The sequence below is a fragment of the Phyllostomus hastatus genome, unplaced genomic scaffold (genome assembly GCF_019186645.2).
Source record: "Phyllostomus hastatus isolate PE091 unplaced genomic scaffold, TTU_PhHast_1.1 phas_scaffold_385, whole genome shotgun sequence".
Taxonomy (NCBI): domain Eukaryota; kingdom Metazoa; phylum Chordata; class Mammalia; order Chiroptera; family Phyllostomidae; genus Phyllostomus; species Phyllostomus hastatus.
In genome coordinates this window covers 6,254,688-6,276,303 of record NW_025334026.1, presented here as the reverse complement: position 1 = coordinate 6,276,303, position 21,616 = coordinate 6,254,688, and the positions used below count along the sequence as shown (strand labels likewise).

At 46.8% G+C, this 21,616-nt stretch overlaps 1 protein-coding gene across 1 annotated transcript; it reads left to right on the top strand.

The window, feature by feature from the left end:
* The first annotated feature begins 2,507 nt into the window (after window positions 1-2,507).
* Window positions 2,508-19,395, top strand: CLEC19A (C-type lectin domain containing 19A). Its single transcript, XM_045819293.1, has 5 exons — window positions 2,508-2,607; window positions 12,075-12,240; window positions 15,024-15,117; window positions 17,882-18,014; window positions 19,316-19,395. The coding sequence occupies exons 1-5, from the start codon at window positions 2,508-2,510 to the stop codon at window positions 19,393-19,395; spliced, it is 573 nt and encodes a 190-aa protein (XP_045675249.1).
* The last annotated feature ends 2,221 nt before the right edge of the window (window positions 19,396-21,616 follow it).

The following is a 21,616-nucleotide window of genomic DNA, read 5'->3' as shown; positions in this document are numbered from 1 at the left end:
GTCAGGGGCATGTGAGAGGCAACCACACATTGATGTTTCTCTCCCTCTCTTTCTCCCTCCCTTCCCCTCTCTGAAAAGAAATAAATAAAATCTTTTTAAAAATATCCTTCGGTGAGGATTAAAAAATAGAATTTATTTTAAAAGCTTGCCTTGCCTACTCCTGTCTAGAGCAATGCTTCATAAATGTTAATGTACCTCTGGCCCCCCTGGGACCTAGTTACATAGCAGATTCTGACGGCAGGTCTGGTCTGGGACCTGAGAGCCTGCATGTTTAACCTACTCTCGGTTGATGCTGACACTGCCGGTCTGCAAGCACCTGGGGTTGTAACAAATGCTGTGTGTTTGCATCCAGAGAGGGGGCAGGAACCCAGTCACCAAGCCTTCAGCCATCACACACCAACATGGATCATTTAGGGGGTTTATTTGCCAGATCAAAGGATTCTTCATGTTTCAAAAGGACTTGCAGTGGCCTGTGTCTGACTACCCTTCTCCCCGCCAGTTTGTTCCCACTCAGAGAGTGAGTTCCATGACGGCAGGACCCCCAAAGTAGAGCACAGCTGCTGATGCGGAGTGAGGAGGAACTGTCCAAACTTTCTTCTCTATTTGTATCACATACCAACTTTTAAAAATGTCAATTTGGGGTTTTATAACGGACGTGATATATTAGTACAGTAGATAACACACGCACATCATTTACAGAATCAACGTTTATTGTTTATAAATAATAAATGTGCACCAGCGTGAAGTTTTGAGGCAACTGGTGACACGAGGCGTGCTGCCCGCTGAAACAGGCCCTGGGCGGTGCTGATGGCTCAAGTCAGACCTGGGCAGGCCAGCTTCCAGCCGCAGCGCCAGCAGGACAATGCACCCTGCACGGGCAGAGGTCACATTATTTCTTGCAGGCACACCAGCGAGTATTCCAGGGAGAAAAGGAGTGGCTGGGCTATGTTCAGGTCCTCCCTGGGCATGCCCACTGCAAAGTGTCGAGGCACCTGGCTGTGCATTTCAGGAAAAGAAAGGGGCAGTGCAGGGTGGGCAGTGCGAGGGGGTGCCAGAAAAAGGCTTGCACTGGATCAGTGATAATTGTAGCAAAAGCTGCTATCATTTATTGAACATCCGCTAATCACCAGCATCTATACTAAGTATTATAAACAGATTATTTTATTTACTCTTTGTGAGGTTGGTATAGTTACTGTGCTCTATTTTATAAAGGAGGAAACTGAGGCTCGGAGAGCCAAAAGGACTTGTCTGAGGACACATGAACTCAGGGAAAGACTGGTCTTTTTTTTTTTTTAATTTAAGGCAATGCTTTATATAAACCTGACATTAAAATATGTGTTAAATGATTAATGTTGTGTATGTGTGTGTATGTGTGTGTTCTAGAGAGAAAGGAAGAGAAAGAGAAACATCGATCCATTGCCTCTCACAGACACACCAACGAGGGACCGAACCCACACCCAGGCAAACCTAAGACCTTTTTGTGTACAGGAGGATGCTCCTACCCACTGAACCACACCAGCCAGGGTGAGGGAAACACTATTCAAATAGCTAAAAGCTATTTGAATTCTCCATTTGTGCAATGAGATCCCAATGAAACACCAGTGGATTTAAAGATGTATAAGTCTGAGCAAACTACACACTAAAACTATTAATGATAGCGTTTGCTTCTCTTTGTTGACATTTATTCTGTGTCAAGAACCATCTATCCGAGCCTTCTTTAACCTCCGAGAGACTCCAAAGGGGACCAACCCACCTGCCCTTCCTCTGAGCTTCCTCCTCAGCAGGCTCTGCAATGCTCTGGGGCCAGGCCAGTAGGGCGGGGTCCAGCTGAGCCAAGGTCCACAGGCCCCGCCTGAAGGGGGCGCCCTTTCCCACCTCTGCACAGCTGTTTCCATGGCTCAGTACAGATGAGGGCTAAGCCGTATCTGATCTTCAGATTTTCAACAGAAGGCAGAAATCTGGACTTATCCCTAAAATCTCTTGATTTTATACCCTGACATTTTTTTAAAAAATTTTAAAACATGACATGGACCAAACAATTCACATCCATGGGTGAGCTGGCTTTAGTCAAAGAGACCTCCGCATTCTATGGTATGGAATGCGGAGGTCTCTTTTATTTTTACCTACTGGATTATATTTTCTCTGAAAGGCAGAGATGCTTTATCTCCTGTAGCAGGCTGAGATGTGAGCTCTGTTATTACCTCATCTTACAGAAGAGGAAACTGAGTCTCAGAAGTGGGTGCACACCCAAGGCTACAAGGTGGCTCAGAAGCAGGACTGCTATTTCTCTTGGCTTTCCTGAGGAGGCTGGCCCAGAACAACTCTCAGGCTGTCATTCTGAGTTGTCTCCAGTGGTGCAGAGAGAAGGGAGGGCAGGAGGAGGAGACTGGGGTCTACCCAGTTGCTCCTGAGCTCCTTGCAGTCCCCGCCTGCACCCAGGAGAGCCAGTCGGACCCAGACCAAAGGTCTTTCACTCAGGCCAAGAGGTGGACTTCTTGGGGCCCAGGATGCAGAGGTGGGAGCTGTGGGCCTTGGCCACCATGACCCTCCTCTCTGCACAGGCCTTTCCACAAGCAGACATCAGTATCAGCCCAGGAAAGCACAGGGGCCAAGGCCGGGAGCAGGTGGAGAGGAGGACACCCATAGGTACTTGAGATTCATTCTATCAGAAAGTCCGGCTGCCTGGACTGCATGTAGGCCTGCCTGACCTGAGGAATGTTGGGGCCAGGGCTCAGCCTCCTGACAGCCCTCCAGCTCCCCTCCCTCCAGCTCATGGGCATTATCCTTGACCCAAAGAGTCCTGATTTTAAATCCTGGCTCCGCATCTTAAAGCTCAGTGGTGTAAGTTTCCTAACCTTGCTGAGCCTCAGCTTACTTTGGAACACGGTGCACAATGACACCCTCCGGGGCTACTGTGCCAGAAGGATGATAAGGTGGGGAAAGCACACAGTGCAGTGCCAGCAACATAGGAAGATCTGAAAATGGTAATTTGTTAGGAATCTGGCGTCTGGGCTCCCCACCCCTACCTGGGCTGTGACTGCTGTTCCCAGGAGCTTTCAGGGCTGCCGCTGTGCCACCAGGGGCTGGGCATGGAGGAGGACATAGTCATCCCTTGTCCCTCAAGCATGTCCCTGGAGCCTGGCCCAGCAATGCTCAGCTCTGCAAATTTTATGAAGCATTCCTAAGAACTGGGACCCACCATTCTCTGGCATATGGCCCCCCAAGTCTGTTCTCTTCCTCTTTGAGGAAGGGATTTAGAGGACACAGGGCTTCAGATGGGCTCGATTTCTTCCTCTTTGCAATGGGGAGGCAGGGTTGCTGACTCGGGGACCCCTGTCTGGGTAGGAAGAGTCCTGAATCCTGCAGTCTCCTCATTGCTGAGGCTCTTGGTTGTCATCTCCACCAGGAGGGTTCTTTCCAAACATAGTTTAAAAAAGATATAATAATATCAATAACAACAATTATGATTTATATAGCCCATATCATGTTCCAGTGCTGTTTTAAACATTTTCCATAAATGGATTTATTTAATCCTTACAATAACTCTATGGCAGAAAGACTATTGTTATCCCCATTAAAGTAAACACCCATAAAGCCGCATTATTGGGCTGTTATGAAATAGGCATAATTTAAACAGTAAGATGATAGGATTGCCAGAAAAAACACTGATGTCCTGGTAAATTTGAATTTCAGGTAAATAATAAATCATTTTTTAGTATAAGTATGTCTCAAGTATTGCATGGGATCTATTTATGCTAAAAATTATTTGTTGTTTATCTGCAATTCAAATTTAACTAGGCATACTTTTCCCCCTAATTTGGCAGCCCTAGTGGTGAGGGGTGGGGTGTGGTTTCAGTTCATTTGGGCAAGCTTCAGGGGCCTAGGTTCTGTCAAAAACTGTGAGTGTCTGCATTAGTCAGGTCCAGCTAGTCATCTAACCCTACACACCTTTCAAAGACCCTACCTCCACATGCCATTACATTGTGGCAGGGGTGAATGCTTCCACATATGAATTAGGAGCAACATGGACATTCAGCCCATAACAGTGTTTTTGCATTCTTGCTCTTGTGGCTCAGTTTCCTCACCTGTGCAAATGGGCAAGTAGGAGAGAAGTTGGACAAAATATCCTTGAAGGCTGCCTTGTATATTCCGAGGTCTTGCCTTTCTGCCCAGCATGTGTGGGAAGGGCTGGAGCTGAGTTTGAGAATGGGAGCAGCTAGGAGTCTTCTCTCTCACACTAGCTTGTACCCATGGGATGTCCTGAGCTTCAAGTGCCCCCCCTTAATAAGTATCCCCATTAAATGGGGATAATAATGTTTCCTACCAAACATTTTGGGGACCTTCAATGAAATCATGCAAGTAAAGTACTTAACACGTGCTAAGCTCTTGAAAAATGAGAGCTAGTACTATGATCACTTCTGCCACTGTGATTGGTGGTGTTGTGATAACACTGGCCAGACAACAGTTTTCTGTTGTAACATAAAGCCTCCAAGAAAGGAACTTCAGACATCTATCCGTAGGCCTCACCTCCCCCGCCTTTCAAGTAGGGCTGAGATCACTTCTAACCTAGCAAACTTAGAGATCTCAGAGCTGCAGTTGGAAAAAGTTGGAAAAAAGAATCCTGGAAATCTGTTCAGCCCAAACTTCTTCTTCTTATTTTTTAAAGATTTATTTATTTATTTTTAGAGCGAGGGTAGAGGAGAGAGAAAAACTTCAATGTGTGGTTGCCTCTTGCATGCCCCCTACTGGGGACCTGGCCTGCAACCCAGGCATGTGCCCTGACTGGGAATCAAACCTTTGGTTTGCAGGCCTGTGCTCAATCCACCGAGCTACACCATCCAGGGCAGCCCAAACCTTTAATATTACAACTGTGGAAACTGAGACCAAATGACCCAGTCAAGGTCATCATCCATCCAAGTGGTAGTTCTACTGCTCCCCAGGCTCCCAGCCCAGCAGCAGAAAGCCCAGCTGGAGGTTGAGCAGATTCTGGGGTGTCCAACCTTCAGCCTGCAGGCCTCATGGGGCCCAGGATGGCTGTGAATGCGGCCCAACACAAAACCATAAATTTACTTAAAACACCATTATTAGCAATATAAGGAATTATATGGTGCCATTTCCCCTGTATCATGTGGTTACAAAAGCAACCTAGAGAAGGAAAAGCAGAGCTCAGGCACCAGAGCTATGGGACAGCTACTGCAGAAATGGAGTCCTTGCAGTGTTGCAAGAAAAGCATTTCCAGGGTCCACAGGGGAGAACGAGGTTTAGTGGTAAGGTTTATTTGGGTTGAAATAAATGCTGCTTCCAGGCTCCTGATGTCCCATCTTCAGCCAAGCCACTGTGGAAAAAGTCCAGCCTTGTCTTCATCAGGCCCAGGAACAGGGCCAGTGTCCAGAGATTCTGTGCCATCAGTTCAGTCCATGTTAAAGCCCAGTCCAGTTCAGCATTTGTCCCCATCCGCTAGCTTAGCCTGCTCCTGTCTGTGCTTTAGGTGGCTGGTGGCTGGACCTGTGCCCAGGCCCACACTTGGAGTCCCCGAGGCTAGGCCACAGCTGCTAGGCCCATATGGCAGCTATGGAGAGAGAACACACAAATGAATGGGGCAAGTTCACTTGAGGTGGGGGCGGGGGGGGGAGAGAGAGAGAGAGAGAGAGAGAGCCCCTCTGTTAGGCTGATTATATTATCTTAGGCGTGGGAAGGACCAGGCACCCTTGCAAACTAACCAATCAACTTCCCAATCTTTTGCGGGCTGGTTTAGGGTCCTCCCTCTAACCACTCAATTTCCTAGATCTTCAGGGATTCTGTGTCCCTTATCCAGTCCAATTGATCCTTTTTGCAGACTTGACTGACCTGCCCTTATGGTCACCATTTTGACCCCTACTGTGTGTGTGCCCAGCAGTGGAATTTCCTTGCTGTTTTTACTCCCCCTTCATGCCTGCTTTGGGGCTAGTCCCAATGCAGCAGTCCCCTGGGAAGCCCATGCATGCTGCAACTTCCTAGTGAAGCAGGCTGTGTCCATTTCAGCTCCCCAGTTGATTAGGCTTCCTACTGTTTGATTACCTTTGCTCCCTTCCTTTATTAGTACTTAGCCACCTACCATAACAGGACCACCAGTTCTGCTCATCAGATCCAGGGCTCACTGGGAAAGAGGATGGGTTGTCAGTGGGACATCTGGACCAGGGAGGCAACAGGAACCAAAGGTGATGAAAGTGACTGCACTCTCCTAGTGGCCACCACCCTGGACACTGGGAGACACTTTCCCTTGACCCTCTGGAACATCTGGGGTCCAGTAGTGTGGGGGTGGGGAGACCCACACAAATGTGACTCCCAGAGCCCCCTCCTCCTCCTCCTCCTCTCCTGGCTGGCTCCCAAGGCTGATCTGGGCAGGAGGCAGCAGGGTAGAGAGTTTGTGGGTGGCTGGACTGGGGCCAGCCCAGCGAGCAGCCAGTTTGAGTGGGAAGGTGACAATTTATTCTTTTAAAGAGAGAAAGACAGAGTGAGAGGGAGAGAGAGAAAATGAGCCTTGAACTCTACTGGTATGTTCTTTCCTTAATAAGCTCAGTGATTCCAAAGGCTTTGACTCCCATCCCAGCCCGGAGAAGCTGGGGGCCTTTGGTGCTGTTAATTGAAGTAAAAGACCTTGTAGTTTGGCAGCCTGGTTTCCAGAGCAACAAGCTCCTTTGTACATTCCTTTTCCCTACCTTGTCTTTGTCACCTCCTGGGCCTCTTCTTTGCCTGCCCCCACCCCTAACCCCACCCACCCTCCCTCCACCCCTTGGAATCTTATTTGCAATTCTCCACATGCTTTATTCTCTCATATACCTTTGGGCCTTTGCACATACTGCTCTGCTACCTGGAACACTCATTCTCTGATTCTTCAGGTCCCAGTTGAGACATCCCCCCTCCAGGAAGCCTCCCTGATCTCCAGATGGGGGTCATGTGTCACTCATAGGTAGTCCTGTGACAACACCCTGTATTTCCTCCGTCTGGGAAGGGGACTCTGGTGCCATTATAATCACCTGTGAGCTCCTTGAAGACAGGTGCAGGGCAACCACCAGTTCAGCTAAGAAGAGAAAAGGGGCAAACAAATAACTAGCTTCCAAAATAACTTGGGGGCTTCTCCCTCAAGTTTTTGCCTACATGCAATACATCCACAAATTACATATTAGTGACATCTTTACATCTGTGCTTCTTTTTCTTAATGTCAGTGTCTATAGCCATGAGGTTAGAAGCCACCTCTGTGTGGTTCGCCACATAGTATCTCCAGTATGCAGCCCACTGCCTGAGACCACATAAGTGCACACATAGGACTTGGTGAATGAATAAAGAAATGAAAAAGGTCTAGCCAATCAACACTGAGACATCATAACTTGGCTTCATAACTTAGTTCTGCCACTTAGGAGCTGTGTGATCTTGGGCATGTTACTCAGCCTCTCTGTGCTTATGGTTTCTCTGTCTGTAAACTCAGGGTGACCTACATCATAGGATGTGTGAATACTGAATAAACTGATGAGTACCAAGCACTTGACAACACCTACTTCAAGTGAAAGCCCAGTAGGGTCGGCCCTGGTTATTCTGTTGCCATTACTACCTGTCAAGCTATACAACTATAGAAACGCCTTCACAAGGAAGGAGAGATTAGCAAAGGCTACTTCGGGGTTAGGTTGATGAAAGGTGTTCCTGGGATCCCTCTACTTCCAGTTTCTAAAATCCCAGAGGGAAAGTGGGTTGTGGGGGGCAGGGTGTACCGGGCAGCGGGGAACTCATTACCATCCCAGTGTGAGTGGGAGGCTCCTTTTGTCCTCCCGGAACCTCCCAATTAAAGGCCTTTGCCTGCTCAGGTGGAACGGGGGAGTAATTGAGCAGTGACCTGTCACAGCCCCATTTTCTGGTATGTTTCACCCCAGGCATCCATACCTATGATTTGCTTAGTGCAGAAAAATCAAAGGGGTCAGGGGTGAGGAGGAGGGGATGTAAATAGCAACGTGGGGCCAAACTTCAGGGAGATCATTTTCCCCATGGGGGACTTGCTTTTAAAGTAGCGGTCAGGCTTTAGGGCCCTGGAGAAGCCTCAGAGCTTTTTCTAGGAGCTAAGATCCTCCCCTCCCTTCCTTCCCAGTTCCCCTAATAATTTAAATAATCATTAAGTCTTCCTGGACCAGTCTGACTCAGGGAGTGAGTGGATGAGCGTTGATCCTCCAGGTTCTATCTATTGGTCTGGCACACTGTAGACCAGTGCTCCCACAATTTCCCCGCACCTGAAACCTTGGGAGTCTTGTAAATATGCAGATTCTGACTCTGGGGTATTTGGGACAAGGACGATGAGATTCGACATCGCTAATGAGCTCCCTGGTGATGCTGATTCTGCCCTTCCCAGTTATTATCACACTAAATAACCTGAACAACCAGGGTCATCAAGCAGCCTTCAGTGCTCAGTGAGAACAGTCCAGGCTGCCATCCTAGAGTCAGGACACAGGGATGGTGCACACACCCTTCTCACCACTGTCCCCAAAAGGGGGCAGTAGCCCCAAAGAAACTGTGTGATTTCTTAGCACATATTTAGTCATTCAAAACTAGTTTTTGTGTACCTAGTATGTGCCAGGCATTGGGGAGAGTGATGGTTACAACAGACGTTTACCTGATTAGGGGTGGGGAACCAGCCCTGAAGAAGAATTCACATTCATATGTGAAAGGAACCAGGAATTGAGACGGGGGCCCTCTCATAGAGAAGGACCCACTATGTCTCATCTCATGGAAAAGGGACTCCAGAAGGAAAACAAAAACAAAAACGAAAAAAGCCCTCCCACATTGCCAGAGGGAGACAAGGAAATCCACTTCACCCCAAGCTCAGGGAGGAAAAAGCAAGACCTCCCTTCTTCAGCCTTCTTTGGTGAGGTCTGTACCATCAAATTTAAGTACAGTGTCCTAGCAATGTCCCAGGGCTTTTAAGCAGCCATGGGTTTATAGTAGTAATATGCTTAACCCTGAAATTAGAGAACTAACCCAAACCCTGCTTTTAATCAGTTGTGAGGCCTGTGGCTTAATTATTGTTAAAGAAAATACAGATAAACGGAGAAATGTGGATATCTGCTATGACGGTTTTTTAAAAAGATTTTATTTATTTATTTTTAGAGAGGGAGGGGAGGGAGATAGAGAAAGAGAAACATCAATGTGTGGTTGCTGGGGGTTCTGGCCTGCAACCCAGGCATGTACCCTGACTGGGAATCGAACCTGCGACATTTTGGTTCGCAGCCCGCGCTCAATCCACTGAGCTACGCCAGCCAGGGCTAGATGCTGTGATGTTTTGTGTTGGGCACTGTGAGGTTATTTTATATTTTGAGGGTTCTGTCTTCTACCAAAGGCAGGGTTTCTATTGACATTTGGGGTTGGAAACTCTTTTTGGGTGAGGGGCTGTCCCATTCCTTGTAGGATGTTTTGCAGCATCCCTGGCCTCTACCAATTGAATGTCTATAGCATATCTCTATTTTCAAGGACCAAAAATGTCTGTAGGCATTGTCTAATGTCCCTGGGGGTCAAAACTGCCCCTAAACCACTGCTCCAGGGTGACCAACTGAGGAGGCCTGAGATGTGGGATTTTCAGTTTTAAAACTGGGACCATCCTGGGGAACCTGGGATGGTTTGACCACACTACTCCCACTTCTAATAGAAATAGTTACAGTGGGTGGGAGTGGGGAAAATGGTTTAGCACCAGAAACACCGTACTCTGCCAGTTAGTCTAGCCAACTCCTAGACAAATCAATGAGTGTCCTTGGTTACAAGTGATAGGTTGGAAAGAAGATAAAAACAGTTTGCTGCTTCTCATTCGTGGTAAGGGGCAAACTGCTCCAAGGTAGCTGAGTCTGTGTAGAAGGCAGTTCCTGAAAGTCCCCACAAAGAGCTAGCTCCGTAACACCCACTGTCCCAGGGGGTCCTTCAGCCCTCTTGGCCAACACCGCATGCAGGCATCATGGCAACATCCTCCTAGACCAATGGTCTGAGCAGAGAAAGGAGACCAAGCTCCGAGGGACAGGGACGGGCCGAGGATACTGAGCCCACTGCACTCCTCATGCACAGCTCTCTCCCTTTGCCACATAGGGGAGAATTAAAGGAGCCAACTGTGAATCTGTTTAGAAAATGGTGCTCATTGAAAGACAGTTGGCTGGGACCAGCTAGGAGGGGTGGGAAAAACCAGGACTGCCCAGCTGCCTGGGTGGAGAAAGGGCTGGTCCTGGTCAAATGGAAAAGCCCAGTGGCTCTGACAGGAAGCATGGCTTGAACCTGCCTGCAAAGCATGGCTCTACTGATTAATGCAACTGTCCCATTCTTCAGGAGATGCACAGAGGCGCGCGCGCACACACACACACACACACACACACACACACACACCCCTTCAACTTTGCATTTAATTTCAGAGGATTCATTGGACTCCTGAAGTACATCAACCTCGATTATGGAGCCCTGAGCTACTCATTAATACTCACACTATTACAGAGCAATCCATATATGCCGCTGCACCAAATCCATTGGGCCAGATTCATTTGGCCCAATTAGTTGGCTGAGCAAACTTATGAAGTGGGTGCTAAAAGACGATGAACCATTCTCAGCCCTGTTGACTTCCCTGTGATGAAACATCATGTGGACTTTAAGATCAAAGACTTGGATTCCAATCCCTACTCTGCCACTTACAAGCAGGATAACCTTGGGCAAGTCAACTTGTCTAAGCCAGTTTCCCTAATATGATCATAAATGCTCAAAAATATTGTCTTCTACCTTTTTACTCTTGCTCAGCCAGTTCTTATGGAGGTTTCAAAGGCAAAGGTTCCACATCCCTGAGCAGAAGGTACCCCGAAGATCAACCAGTTTGACGGATGAGAAGGGAAGAGATGTACCAGCATCGCACAGCACATCAGGTGCAGAGCTGGTGGCTGAGACTCAGGCCTCCTGACCTTAGTCTAACAAACATCATCACTGGCCTCTGCCAGTCCTCACAGGTTAGCCACTCAACCTAGTCCAAGGACAGTTCTCAGCATACCTTCCTCCCCCGAGCCAGTCATTGGGATGGCACATATGTATATGTACATATATACATATGTATATACCATATATATATCATATACATATTTAAACCATATGTATATAAACCATATATATACCACATACATATACGTGTGTGTGTGTGTGTGTGTGTGTGTGTGTGTATAAAGTCTCCTAAGGGGTTTCCAGAGGGACTACAGCTTGGGAGAAGTTGTTGTCTCGAATGTGGGTTTTTCATTTATGCCTTTTCAGAATTAAGAACAAATCCAGTAGCTCAATGGCCGTAATTTGTCCATAAACACATGGGGAAAATGTCCACCCTTGCCAGAGAGCCCAGACTTGCAAATGGAAACAAGATACCACTTTTTGCTTGTAAAGTTTGCAAAGATTGCCATTAAAGTGGTAGCACTCGTGCTGCAAGGGCAGGGTGAGACGGGCACTCTCAGTATAAAGTGCTTTTAGGAGGCAATTTAGCAAATTGTATCAAACCTTAAAAATCTCTCCTCAGAAAATCATGAGAAATGCTGAAAAGGCTTTGTGCACAAGGCTGTTCATCTCAGCATAATGTGTAATTGTTTTTTAAAAAGGGAAACAATCTAATTACCCACAAACAGGGGGATGATTAAATAAACTCTAGAGGGGCCACTCAGTGGACTATTCAAGAGCTATTTAAAACAATGTTTACTAAAACTTACAATGACATGGAGGAATGCTTCTACTCTAATTTTCAGAAATCAGAATGCTGACAGGTGTGAATAATACCATGTAATCACAATTCTATTTTTTAAAAATTACTGCATTCAAGCATGACATGAACAAAAATATACCAAAGTAGTGACATTTTCCAAGTGTTCTATAATCAGCATATATTACTTTATTTTATAAACTGTTGACATGCATATGTTTCTTGGACCTCAAGGGTAGAATTGCATTAATCATAATGGAACACGTTTTACTTTCATTCATGAAAATATGCCATCAGCTGTAGAAACAGTGAGTGCACTGCCAGCCTCCCTACCAGTCTGCTTCCTCTCTGCCCCCAGCCATGCCAGAGCTGCCCCAGGCTTCCCAGTGCCCACTGTTCTGGACGGAGTTCAAAGGCCACTGCTATCGATTTTTCCCTCTCAATAAGACCTGGGCCGAGGCTGACTTCTACTGTTCTGCATTCTCCATTGGCTGGAAGTCCGCCAAACTGGCCTCCATCCACAGGTGAGTGGGCTCCTGGGCCCTCCACAGTCCAACAAAGCAGCCCCTTTGGAAGGGGGATTGGAGAATGGCATTTCTCTTTAGTAATTGAAACTAACTTTTATCCAGCCCAATGTCTCATTGATTATCCAGCCCAATTTCTCATTGAAACCATCCTCGGCAATAGAAGGCAAAGCATTTAGTAAGAGGAACAAAAAGTGTGCTGGAAGGTCCACCTTTGTAAGTGTCGATCTGTGCTGCGCCCCGCTCTTTATCACAGGGGGTTGGCCCTATGCTGCAACTCACATGATATACATACAAAGAATATAATATAAAGAATAATAGCTGATGTTTATTTGCTAAGTGTTTAGATACTGCATTGTATTAACCTCCCTCAAACCAAATTAGGTAGGTGTCTCAATTTTACAGATATGGAATCTGAGGCTCCAAAAAGGCAAGTACCTCCTCAAAGTTACACAGCTATAAAGTGATGAAGCTCGGCTGTGAGCCTGAGCAGTCGAATTCCATAGCCAACCCATCAAGGCATCCTTTGGGGTCCTCTGTCTCCTAAGCCCCAACCACACGGACCATCTCCGAGTTCTCCAGTCTGGTCCAGCCCTTTAATGCCTCCATACCTTTGCACATTCTGTTCCCTCTACTGGGAGTTCCCGTCCATATCTTCTCCAGGTATTGTAGATACCTCCTCAACCTTCAAGACACAGCTCTGACAACATCTCTTCCCCAAAGTGCCCCCTGTGTCTGTGACAGCCTAATTGCTCTCATCACCCTCCTCTCCCAGAGCACTTTCATTGCAGTTCAATGACCTGTTTCACCTCTGACGTCCTTGCTGATCTGTGGGTTCCTCAAAGCCAGGTGTGGTATGTCCCATTGGTACCCACACTACAAACTCACAATCTTGCCTCTATTTTTCAAGAATCTCAGAGACTGAAGTTAGAAAGACAGTTGATTCTTTATGCTTTAGAGTGACTGCACTTTGTTAAAAACAAGATGGGCCCACTCTTCTAGCTTTCAAAGGATTCTTCCCATCTATTCATCCAACAGATACATTGAGCGCCCACTGAATTCTCGGTGGTGCTGCAGAACATGGTGGGGATACAGGGTAAGACCCAGAAAACAGGAACCACTACAGATTCCTAAAACAGAGAGAATTTAATCCATACGTAAGTGATGGACTCTGAGAACTCGAAGAGATGAGAGTGAGGCAACCTAGAGATTCACGACAACAGGAAAGCCATTTCTGCCTTTGCCAAAGGGCAGGCCAGTCCAGTGGACGCTGGAGCCACTGAGGTGAGGCAGCACCAGCCAGTGACTCCCTAGGCAGAGAGGGAAAGAAACACCCTGACTTCTCTTTCTCTCTCTCTCTCTCTGTCTCCCTCCGCTCCTGCTCCTCCCTCCGTGCCCCCTTTCCTTGGAGGGCAGCTGACATGACAGGGAAAGGTGGCCTTCAAGGGTCAAATCCCCTGCAACAGAGAGTGCAGACCAGGACTAGCACATACGGCGGTGGGTAAAATAAGTTCTCAAAAATCCCCAGCCTATGGAGGAAAGGGACACATGCAATAAAGAGTAAATTTAAAAGTAACTCCAACTGAAGATTTTCCTTTAGCCAGCCCTAGGGAAGGACAGCTCAGCCTGGCTCCTGGCATGTGGGAACTAAACCTTGGTTCACTGAGCATCAGCAAGATTTTAGGCAAATTCAGGGTTTTTCCAGCAATATCTGGCCAACTCCTGTTCTTTCTGCCTCAACTTAATTTCTTCCACTCTTCCCAACTCCTAATGCCCCTCTCTTCCTCTCTTCTACTTTCTCCCCCTTTCCTCTCTTTTACAGGTTGTCTTCCACTTGGCATAGAATACTTTCCCAAAAACATGAACAAGAGTTGAATTTGAACAATAATTTGTTATCAGTAAGGTTTTGTTCCCATAAAATTGGACACTACTATAAAATTCCCAATTGCATCTTGTCTTTGAGACACAATTCAATTTTATATTTCTGGTGTTTTCTTCATGCTTTTAAATTTTGCCCTTTCTTTCATAATTAAGCACACAATCAGCTTATGCCCGTGGAGCATCTGATTGAAGTTCGAGGTTCTATACTTTCATCTTACCTAATTTCATCCTTGTTTCAAGCAACAATTGAATTAAGTTCATTTAATCTCTGCTCCTAATTACCTGCAATAACACCTTGGGCCTTTCTCTCTTCTAGTTATTTTGACCAGATATGGGGAAAATGCAATAAAATAGTGAAATTGTTTCCCAAGCGGGAGCTGTTGAACAGAGGTGGTGATGGTGCCAACCTGACCGGGTGGCCACCCCACAGGTGACTGCCTGCATGTGTGTCCAGTGGTTGCTATAGGAGACACTGAACGGTGTGTGAGAGGGACATTTGAGGATGCCAGTGCTCACACTGCTGGGTAGGCCCAACGTCAAACACCTGTTGGACTGAACAACACTTTGTCCCCAGAAATCACACCACTTCTTTATTTTTTTGTCTCTTTATGGTATCCCTTATATAACCCACCTTGTTTGCTAGTGTCTTTGAGGTGGATTTAAATCTTTAGGGTGAATAATATTACTGAGTCCTGCTCTCAGCTGGCATGGATCAAATCCAGATGTGCCCATGAGATGACAGCCACATCTGGTCACCTAATTAAGAAAGAAAAAGGAGAAAATAGTACAGTTGCATCATATCCTCTATGTACTTTGGTCCAGGAAGGTTAACAGGGATTGCTTCCAGATTTCTGTGAACAGAGGCAACAGGTAACATGTTGCTGTGTTTCTTACCTTCACAGCTGGGAGGAGAACGTCTTTGTGTATGACCTTGTGAACAGCTGTGTTCCTGGGATCCCAGCTGACATCTGGACAGGGCTTCATGACCATAGACAGGTGAGGAAGCAATGGCCATCAGGCCCTCTTGGAAGCTCCAGCCAAGATTCCATTTTCATTTAACCAACATTTCATGTGGAATTTATGTACCTGGTTGCTGCTCTGTGCTCAACAGACAGAGAGAACTCATACACCAAGATACCCCAGTTAGAATTCAATAAACATTGTGACAGAGGATATGATGGGAACATATAATATGGTCAAGGAAGGCCTCTGTTTGTCTAGGGTTCTCCAAAACACAGACACAAAAACATGATTAGATTTCCAAGAGATTTTTGTGGGGAAACATCTATGAAGAAAAAAAGGAGGGGCATAAGGAGGCAGGGAATGTCTTCAGACAGTGATGTGGGTCTGAGACCTGTGAAAGGAGAGGGGAAGGAAAGACTGGGCAGGAACAGCCCAGTCAAAGGATGCCCACGAGAGGAATGGGCCAGCGCTCGTACCTCTGACATGTGGAGTAACTGGCAAGCAACTGGGCATAGCCTGCAGGAAGCTTGGTCTCTCTGGGAAGGCAGTGGCAGAGCCAAAGAGGCTGGGGAGCTGAGGCTGCCAGTCAGCTCTGCTCCCTGCTGCTGGTCCTATTGAAGGAGCTCTAAGCTGTGCACCTCCATGGTTCCACAGCCTCCCTGGGGAAGAGACATTTAGACTAATGTTTAATAGATGAGTAGGAGTCAGCCAGAAGAAGACCATTATGGGTAGAGGGAACAGCATGGGCAAAGGTCCTGAGCTGGGAGGGATCATGGCACTTTCAAGGACATCGAAGACTAGTGTGTCTGGGATGCATGGTGGGGCAGGGGCAAGTGGGGAAATGGTGGGGAATAAAGCTAAGAGGATGGCTGGGGCCAGGTCTCATACCTGGCAATATCACAGAAGACTCCACCCAGAGGTTTTGTCCCCAGACTTTCCCTGGGCAAGCTGCATACTGTCTCCACTTCGCATGTGTGTCTCTAGCCCTGCCTCAGAGCACTGTAGCGACAGGGTTCCAGTTACAGCTCCTAGTCTGCCACTTACTGGCTGGTGGGTGACTTTTGGGCATTTTTTTTACCTCTCTGAGCTTCAGTTTCCTCAGCTATAGAATGGGGGTGATAATAATAGCACCTTATTATAAAAAGTAAATGAGCTACTGTATGTGAAGGGCTGAGCCTGGCATACAGTAAGAGCTCCTTCAGGATAGTACAAGGTGCTTACAAAGTAGCCGAAGTAACAGTAAAGGCCAGACTCAGAAGAGATATGTTTTTTTAATCAATAGAACTTGTGTGGTAAGAACCCATATAAAAGTTGTAGTAAAAACCCAAAATTTCCATTTATAGTAGTAACTTTAAAGTTGGATTATGAATACACTTTTTTAGAGTTTAAGGAACTTGAATTACAAGACTTAGTAGTAGTAATAATAACAAATAAATAAATACATTAAATAAATGGCCCTGGCTGGTGTGGCTCAGTGAAGTGAGTGCCACCTTGTGAACTGAGAGGTCGCCAGTTTGATTCCCAGTCACGGCACATGCCTGGGTTGTGGGCCAAGTCCCCAGTTGGGGGTATGTGAGAGGCAACCACACATTGATGTTTCCCTCTTTCCTTCCCTTCCCCTCTCTCTAAAAATACATAAATAAAATCTTTAAAATAATAATAATAAATACAGCAAAAGAGTTTGTTTTTTAAATGTTTTTAAATTTATTAATTTGAGAGAGAGAAATTCAATTTGTTGTTCCATTTGTTTATGCCTTTATTTGTTGATTCTTGTATGTACTCTGACTGGGGATCAAACCAGCAACCGTGGCATATCAGGACAGCACTCTAACCAACTGAGCTATTTGTCCAGGGCAGGGCTTGTTTTTTGTTTTTGTTTTTTCTTTTTCAGGGCTAGACACCATGTACCCAGGCAGGCACTAGCTAAGTCTTTTGCATGCTTTAATCTTTCAAGCTTCACAATAACTCTCTGAGTGAGATATTAACTCCATTTTCTAGGTATGGAAACTGAGGCTCAGAGAGGTTAAGCATCATGTCTAGATTGCAGAGCCAGGAAATGGGTGAAGCTAGAATCTCAAGCTTTAGTCTCTCTCTGAAGCAGCAAGCTAATTCCCATTGAATGATGTGGCCTCCATAATCATCAGTGCTTTGGGGAGACTTTTCTAAACACTTGAATAAATGAAGAAATGACCTTTGTTCCAGGACATTGCAAAAATGTAGTTCTTTCCACAATTGGCACATTTATTGCAACACCAATCAAATTCCCAACAGGACTTTCTGTGCAATTGGACAGAGTAATTTCATATCAGGCAAGAAAAATATGTACTTATTTGGACAAAAAGCAAAGGGATGAAGGGTGACTTCCAACCACTCATAAATTTATTTTAAAGCGTAGTAATTAAAAGAGAAAGAGAGGAAGGAAGGAAGGAGTTAGGGTCTTGGGAACTGGAGTCAGATAGAGCTGGGCTCAAATCCTGGCAATAACGCTGTATTAACTGTGTGAATTTGGGTAGACCAGTCTGAGCCCCAGTTTTCCCATCTATAAAATGGAGGCAATAATACCTGCTTTGCAGGGTGGTGGGGGTAAAATGAGTAAAACACCTGGCAGGCTATATAATACGCCCTCAACAAATGGCAGCTAGCAATGGCGGCAATAATAGCAGCGCATCGGGTTAAATGTGAGGACTTCTGCACTGTTAGATGTGCAGTTTAGAATGTTGTCCCTGAATGGGAACTCGCTGAAATGTTCCATCTTTCTCTCCTTGGCTTCCTCCTTGCCTCTGGATGAACCCCCCAGGAAGGGCAGTTTGAATGGACTGATGGCTCATCCTATGACTACAGCTACTGGGCTGGGAGCCAGCCAGATGATGGCATCCATGCCAGGCCAGGAGAGGAGGACTGCGTGCAGATGTGGTACCGGCCCACCAGCGGTGGGTGACCCTGCGACCAGGGCTCTTGCAATGGTGTTGGGGAGGTGCCACAGATGGCCAGGAGACTGGCAAGTCAGGTCTCTGGGACATAAGGAGCATGGCCCTCCTCCATAGTGGATACATTTTAAATAGTATTTAACAGTGCATTATTGACATGTAGCCTATGATTTGTATGAAAAGACATTAGAGGTGGAAGCATGACAGAGGTCTAGTGCTCCTGTGTCAGCTCACCAATGCACCACAGTGTGAGCCCCTCCCTAGACTGGTGCTCCTGCTCCTGACTATTAGAACAAAGGTGGGCCTGGGGAGGCAATGAGGGGTCAGTAGTGAGAAGAGTACACCCCTGAGTTCAAACCCTAGCCTTGTTGCTTTCCAGATCTGTGGCCTTACAGGGAATTATTCATATTCTCTGAGATAAAATGGGTCTCTTTGGTAAAATGGGCTTAATAATTGTGTCTACCCTCAGGGCTGTTCTGAGGATTAAAGGAAGTACAGCCAATGTAGCATGGTGGTGAGAGTGTGGACCCAGGTTGAATGTTCTGGTCTGAACTCCAGCTCCACCCCTTAACTAATTGTGCAGCCCAAGGTACGTGCTGTGACCACTTGGCACCTTAGAATCTTCACCTGCAAAATAGGGTTAATGATACTTAACTCACAGGGTTGGTGTGGGAAAAAAACAACAACAGGAAAATGTACATAAAGAGGCTGCAATGGTTAGCATGCACCAACTGCCATCACCATTATATGAGCCATTGTATGAGCAATCACCAACCACCATCATCATTAAAAACATTGTCACTCCTCACATCAATCTTGAGAAGTAATAATGGTTAATACTTCCTTTTTGTGGATGAGGAAACCAAGGCTCAGAGAAATTAAGTGATTTGTTTAAGGTCACAGCAAGCAAGCAGTAGAGCTGGGTTTCAAACCTAGATCTATAGAAGTCCAGATCCAAGCACTCAACTGCTAGTCCCTCCTTGGTCCGTTTTCCTTTCCTGATTAGTCAGGGAGGTATAGAACAGAGACTAGCTGTCCTGGGAGCCCTTCCAGAGCCTGGTAGCCAGAGCTGGGTCAAGCCTCTGGGTGAAGTTTGTCCTGCCCCTCCATGGGGGCGAGTGAAGACTAGCCCTATGAGAGAGTAAGGCTGGACAGACAGCAGCCTCATCAAGCATTAGTAAGGAAGGGATGCCAGTGCAGGCATGAGGCCTACTGGAGAGGGCTTTCATTCCACTGGGGTGGTGGGGTACTTTTATTGTGGTGGGTGGGCCTTCACCCAGGTTCTCTGCTTCTTCTCGCCACAGCTCTGAGGTCATGGAATGATAACACCTGCAGCCGAAAGTTCCCCTTTGTCTGCAAGATTGCATCTCTGACCATTCACTGACCCAGTCTAGGCTCTCGGAGTGAGCCCAATTCTAGCATCATCTTATAGATGTGCCTAGTGTAGAATTGACACTCAATAAATGTAAAACACAGAGGAGATAAATCTCCTAGACTGAGATTTTAAACAAGCAAACCTTGACAGAGAGTGGTTACTTGGTCACAAGTGACAGGAAACCCAATTCAAACTGGCCTAATAAATTAAAAAGAGTGGTGGATTTATTGATCCAAGGAACAAAAGGCTGGGGGCCGATCTAGATTCAGAGTCGACTCTCATTGGCCTGGGTTGGGGCGCGTGCGCACTGCGGCAGCACTCACTCTGGCCTGTGCTGCTTGGACTGGCTCGGATGCACACCGCTGAGGCAGAGACGGGAGGCGATCGGTGTCCTCAACCACACGGGCCCAAAGGGGAGGGTCGTTCCCCACGGGGAAGCGAAAATATTGCCAAACTCACACATTGCTGGTGGGAATGGGAAATGGTAAAGCCGTTATGGAAAATGGTTTGATACTGTCTCAAAAGCTAATTAGAATTACCAGATGACCCAGCAATCCCGGGCCTGGGTATGTACCAGAGAATTGAAAACAGGGAGTATTCAAACATGAATGGTCACAGCTGCATTATTCATAATCTCCCCAAGAGTGGAAACATTTTTGGGGGTACAACCCAGATGGCCCCATTTCATTGTCAAGGTCCTGACCAGTACCCTGACTGTAGTATGACAGACTGTAGTGGTTGGGGGCTTAAGTGCTTTGAAGTCTGGTCACACTGAGTCCTGGGCTTGGTCTGCCCCTCCTGCCACAGGAGACGAGAACCCCATCTGCAGCCAGAGAGGCTCTTGGCTTTCACTCCTGGAGCAAGTGCCTGCTACTTGTCCTCGGCTGTTTCTCATGTGTCTGTAGTAGCAACAGCCATCCAATCCAGTTATGCTCATCAACTACCTGACACATCACTCCTGCTAGTGCACTCCCTCCCCAGAACACCTTCCCAGTTTACTCCATGCAAGTTTGGACAATCGGACACCACCTTGTGCCAGAGGCTGCCTGTGTTCTGCACGCCATCACTGATCTCCAGCCTGGAGGAAAGCTGTCCAGCTCCAAGGCCCCATCTGGTTGTTGGCTTCCTCAGACGCTCCTGGTATTGGTGATTCCAGATTGGGTTCTCTGGAAGAGGTTGCTGAGACAGGGTTTGGAGTAGACGTTTATTAGGGATCAACACTCGTGAAGAGAAGGCAGAAGAAGAAGTGCGACTGACTCATGGCCTGACAAATTATCAGCCAACCTGCTAGGGAGATCTGAGGCAAATATTGGCCATCAGAGTGGACCACATAGGGCTGAAATGGCCAGGCCTTCAGACCTGGACTCGACTCAGTCACTGATGTGGGCTTCCCCGGACAGGATGTGGCTTCAATTAAGGCAACTCTCTGTAGCTGAGGCTGACAGCTGAGGGTCCCACTGTTCCCATCCTTGAAGGGGCACCTGGGTTGTGCATCTACATATTATCACATCTGAAATAAAAAAGACATAGATTCAAATCTCACCACTGCCACTTAAACTGTATGACCTCATGGAAGCGGTTTAACCTCTTTGAATTTCAGTCTCCTCCTTTGTAAAATCTCCCAGCTTTTATTGTGAATTATCAGGCAGGTTTGGGAAATAAAAAGTCTGCACAGGTGACTTCTCCAGAAAACTAAAACTTATTCCTCAAGCATCACAACTGTCTCTATCTTACCACTTTCGATGGAAATCTTTCTAAACTGTCTTATACATTTCCCTGCTTTCTTAAACAGAAGGGACCAAGAGGATTTGTCTTTATTTGATGACTCAGTGGGCTGCATCTACTTCAGGTATTTTTGTCTCCTGTCATCATATCTGGGTGTCATTGTGCCTGTCTCTGACAGCTCACAGAATCCCCACCTTTTCTAGGCTGTTGCTGCTGAGATGCTGTGGGAGGGACTAATGAGAGAGAAAGTGCGCGCGAGAGAGAGATCAATGATAAATGATGGGTGGATGGATGGGTAAATGGATGGGTGGACTCATCGATTCATAGATGCATGGATGGATGGGTAGATGGGTGGATGGATAGACTGACAAGAAGGCAGTGAGGATTCAACCTTAACTTTCAACTCAATACATGTAAAATGGGGGGAGAAGGTTGAAAACACAGAAGGCTGACCACAGCCTCAGGGCAGTCTTCTCAGGGAAGGCTGGGCTGCCTCTCACCCCCA

Coding starts and splice junctions, on each gene's coding strand:
- CLEC19A (XM_045819293.1), top strand. CDS start 2,508: ATGCAGAGGTGGGAGCTGTGGGCCTTGGCCACCATGACCCTCCTCTCT. Junction 2,608..12,074: donor CAGCCCAGGAAAGCACAGGG/GCCAAGGCCGGG, acceptor CTCTGCCCCCAG/CCATGCCAGAGCTGCCCCAG. Junction 18,015..19,315: donor GTGGTACCGGCCCACCAGCG/GTGGGTGACCCT, acceptor TTCTCGCCACAG/CTCTGAGGTCATGGAATGAT.